The 4,009-nt window shown below is 36.9% G+C and overlaps 1 protein-coding gene across 1 annotated transcript in view; it reads right to left on the reverse strand.

Moving 5' to 3' along the window:
• Positions 1 to 757: 757 nt before the first annotated feature.
• The window catches only part of LOC103461746 (alsin-like), a 33,815-nt gene continuing 30,563 nt past the window's right edge, over positions 758 to 4,009 (reverse strand). Inside the window, exons 37-39 of the mRNA XM_008404096.2 lie at positions 3,873 to 4,009; positions 3,695 to 3,791; positions 758 to 2,233 (exon numbers count right to left, since the gene is read on the reverse strand). Coding sequence (XP_008402318.1) covers positions 2,195 to 2,233; positions 3,695 to 3,791; positions 3,873 to 4,009 — 273 coding nt within the window. The 3' untranslated portion in view covers positions 758 to 2,194. The remainder of the gene's footprint in view (positions 2,234 to 3,694; positions 3,792 to 3,872) is intronic.

Genomic DNA, 4,009 nt, shown 5'->3' on the forward strand with positions numbered 1-4,009 from the left:
ATCAAATAATGACTTAGCCAATCCTTATAACATCTGAGATTAAATAACTGATATTTGAACATTGGCTCTAATCATCTTAATTAAATCTTTGTTTCTTTCCAATTAAAATATCTTATAAAATATTTAACTTTAAAAGTAGTGATTAATGTTCAGTGCTGACATAATACAAGACATTGAAAAGGTTTGTTAGTTGTTTTAAACACTCATGAAAACCACAAACAAGGCATTTAGTAAAACAATGAACTGCATTTCTGCATCCAAAGCGGTTTGACATTATTTTTTTACTAATATTTTCTCTCATAGAAACAAAACATTACAGTAAAAACAGGATTTATTCCCTTTTCTGTGCACGTAGCTGCTCTAGTAGTAATAATCCCATTGTATTCATCAACCTGTATGTTCTTTTCAAGACAATTGTTAGTAATGTGTTAGAAAAAACATTTTAACTAATTTCATAAGTGTTTGAATAAATCAGGTTTTTAAAGTTAAGTAGTTGTTTCCTTTTGCCTGAAGTTTAAATATAAAAACGGAGAAAACAAGAGAAACACAGCAGCTCCAACTTTTGAATCTCAATCAAACATGTTTAAAACAAAAATCTTCCTCGCAGCAGTCGGACTCTAAAACCATCAAAGTCTAGAAATGTTTATGTACATGCTGCCATTTATTTGAGTACAATATTTATCTGTAATTTTGTACAGTTACAGTATATTATTATTATTATTGTTTTCTATTTATATATTTTCAAAACTTTTGTAACTTTTTGTTCTGCTGTTGCACATGAATTTCCCCTCTGTGGAATAATGTTCCTTTTCTATGGACCTTACCAAGCTCCGCCCAGAAACGCCCCTCGAAAGTCCCACGTGACTTCATGTCTCACAAACAGAGCCTCGCGGAGCTTAGCTTCTATGTGTAAACATGGAGTCTTTCATTTCGACTGACTCTCTGCAGTGTATTTCTGAGTCGATTAGTTTAGCATTTCTGCTGGATTTTCAAAAAATATCAGCCGCGACAATGGACAAGAGAACCAACAAGTTCATGTCATCTTTTYTGGACGACATCAAGATGTTTTAGCCACGCRATGCCTCTAACATTGAGCGCGTCGCAGCTAAATGCTACCAACCGATGAGGAAAACAGCAGATCCTCACACCCTCAGCATAAATATAGCTGTGGACAAGATCACTGATTCCTATTTTTCTTGCAAGGCTGGGTAAGTCAGACATTCATGGTTTTGAGGGTTACTTTTGAATCAGTGATTTCTGTTGTTTTCAAATGTTTGAGTATGCSTAGGCCTTATACACTGTACTCGGTGCTAGCGTGGCTAACATGATTACAGTTTAGTAAAAGCTAGCATGGCTAACACGAGTACAGTTCAGTAAAAAGCTTTTTCAGGTCAAATAAAATCTTTAATGTATGTCAGATACGGTATACATTGCATATTGATCTGTTCAGCTAACGTAAGKCTGTGTAACAGACAAGCTTCAGGGTGTAGAAGTTGTATTGGTACTGCCATTATGCTGTACTTGGCTAAAAGGTTTTCATAATGGATGTGCTTATTATTGACTTTCTTTTTGTCATTCACTATACACAAAGAAAGCAAAGCAATAATACTTACAACAGCAGACACTCCTTTGTTTTTATTGATCCTACGACGGTTGAGCTGCAAATGCGGTCGTGCACAAGCTTTGATCCAAGCAAGGAATTCCGTTTCAAATTTTGGAAATATGTGAATTTTAGTTACACAAATACAATCAGGATACCTGACATCGCCTGTACAGATACCCCACTGACAGTGGAGAACCATTCTTTTTCGAGTCCTGACGCAAAAACTTTCTGCCGGTCTGTTAGTCCACAATGTACATTAGCATGTGTTTACYACTGTAGCTTGTGTTTGTGAGACGGTCACACACGTGGTARCTGCGCTGTGACGTGAAATGGGCATTAGCCAATGAAACGCGGCCCCTGTGGTAAGGTCCATTGTGAACGTCAGTGAATATGAACAGGTGTTACCAGGTTCCAACAGCAGAGGGCGCTGTGCTGCGTCATTCTGCCAACTGTTGCTTCCTGAATGATCGGCGGGCAGACCGGCTTTTTCTGCAGCGCCGGATGGACGCCGACCTCTCTGCGTCGCTGCAGCAGCAGGAAACCGGGAGATAATACTGGTTCTGTTCCATCAAACTGGGACTGAATCACTGGTTATGTGGTGGATTCCTGTTGGATCTGGATGAAGCAAGCCTACGGAGAGTAAAGTGACTCAAAAATGTGTTTTTGTCCAGAATATAAAGAGAAAAAAAACCCTGAAATTTTTTTATTAGCATCCGATGAGTTCCTGTTTCCATAGGGCATAAATATGATGTGACACAGAAGCCCATTTGTCTCAGTAACTCCTCAAAATGGGAAAAACAAGAAGGCATGCAGTCATGTAAGTTCTGCCTTAACCTRTTCAAATCCACAGACAGAACAATAATAACAAGGTTTGAACAGTTTCCAAGCATTTTCAAGGTAAGTTTTCAAGGACCACACTATGGAGATAAAAACRGTATCAACTAAAACAAGACAGTTTCAATTCACTACTTTATGTCATTTATTACTGGCATTAATGATGTCTCATGATGGTATGYTACATCAGAGATAAGGTAAATTAAAATATAACAACATTTTATGTTTTGGAAAGTCTCATCCCCTAACCACCAATCTGGTCCAAAAAACAAAATAATTTAACCCAAAATAAATAATAAAATTCTATAACATTGTTTAACACCCACATACATCGTTTTATACATATGTATGAAACAATGTATTTAAGCATCTAATTAAATAAAATGCTTTAACACAATATACAAAGAGAGCTACAAATAAATCTCTGAAAAATGTTCTCGCTACATTTTCTGGCATTTAGCAAACAGAAATCATTTTGGTGATTCTGACAGAATTAAAATCAGACCAAATTTATCTCGTTTTACATCAGACAGTGAGGAAAAAATGTTTCTCTATCAATTGTATGAAAATATCTGGCTTCAACTGTAAATAAAGTTGACATTTATTACAAAACTGCAGTYGGGCAGTGACTAGTTACATTTACTTGAGTAACTTTTTTGGAGAAAAAAAAACTTTTAGGAGTATTTTTACTATTTGGTACTTTCTGCTTTTACTTGAGTAAAATTCTGTATTTTCTACCCACTGACTGAAAAACAAACATGTTTAACCAAAAATCCACCAGACAAAAAAACACACTTGCAGTTTTTGTTAAAGTTTCTTAAGTTCTTCATTGATAGAAACTGATTTGGAAAATTTTCATTTGCCTGGTTTTGTTATTCGTTATTTAAATGAATTATTGTAMTTTTGATTTTCAAAATACCAAAATTTCCACTGAACTTTATATTTTGGTCCGTYTGATGATGGAATTTTTAAGTGATTGCTAATTTGATCCGTTACTCAGTATTTTGGTAAACTTTTTATCAAACACTTTTTTACTCTTGCTTGAATAATTTCTCAAGTATTTTTTCCTTCTACTTAAGTAAAAATTGAGTAGAAGTTTTGCTCTATTTTTGGCAACTCTGAAGAACTGCACACTGACTATCAGGAACTTTCAAGCAGTTTCCAAACTTTTAATAAACCCTGTTGTTGAAATTCAAGGATTTCAAGCACCAGTGTGATCTGTGTTTTAGTGTTTTGATGTCTGTTGGGCTTTCTCACCTTTAGTGTGGTGAACATGAGGCCCATCTCTCCATGCTGGAGGTTGGGATCCATCAGGTCTTCAATCAGGCWGACTTCAGCTCCCAGGTTCCTGACCCTGCAGAAATAAGAACATGAGCTACAGAAACGACTCAGAAACATCCGGACTGGACTGCCGGTGCTGGTGAATCTGCACCACCTGGCTCTGAGCACCACGTAGAGGAAGAGGGGGAACAGGTCGTCCATGCACCACAGGAAGTCCCCGGCCAGGAAGGGCTTCACCTCCAGCGTCAGCTCCTCAAACGTTTTCTGAATCACCAACAGTTTATCCGACGG

The sequence above is a fragment of the Poecilia reticulata genome, linkage group LG2 (genome assembly GCF_000633615.1).
Source record: "Poecilia reticulata strain Guanapo linkage group LG2, Guppy_female_1.0+MT, whole genome shotgun sequence".
NCBI lineage: Eukaryota > Metazoa > Chordata > Actinopteri > Cyprinodontiformes > Poeciliidae > Poecilia > Poecilia reticulata.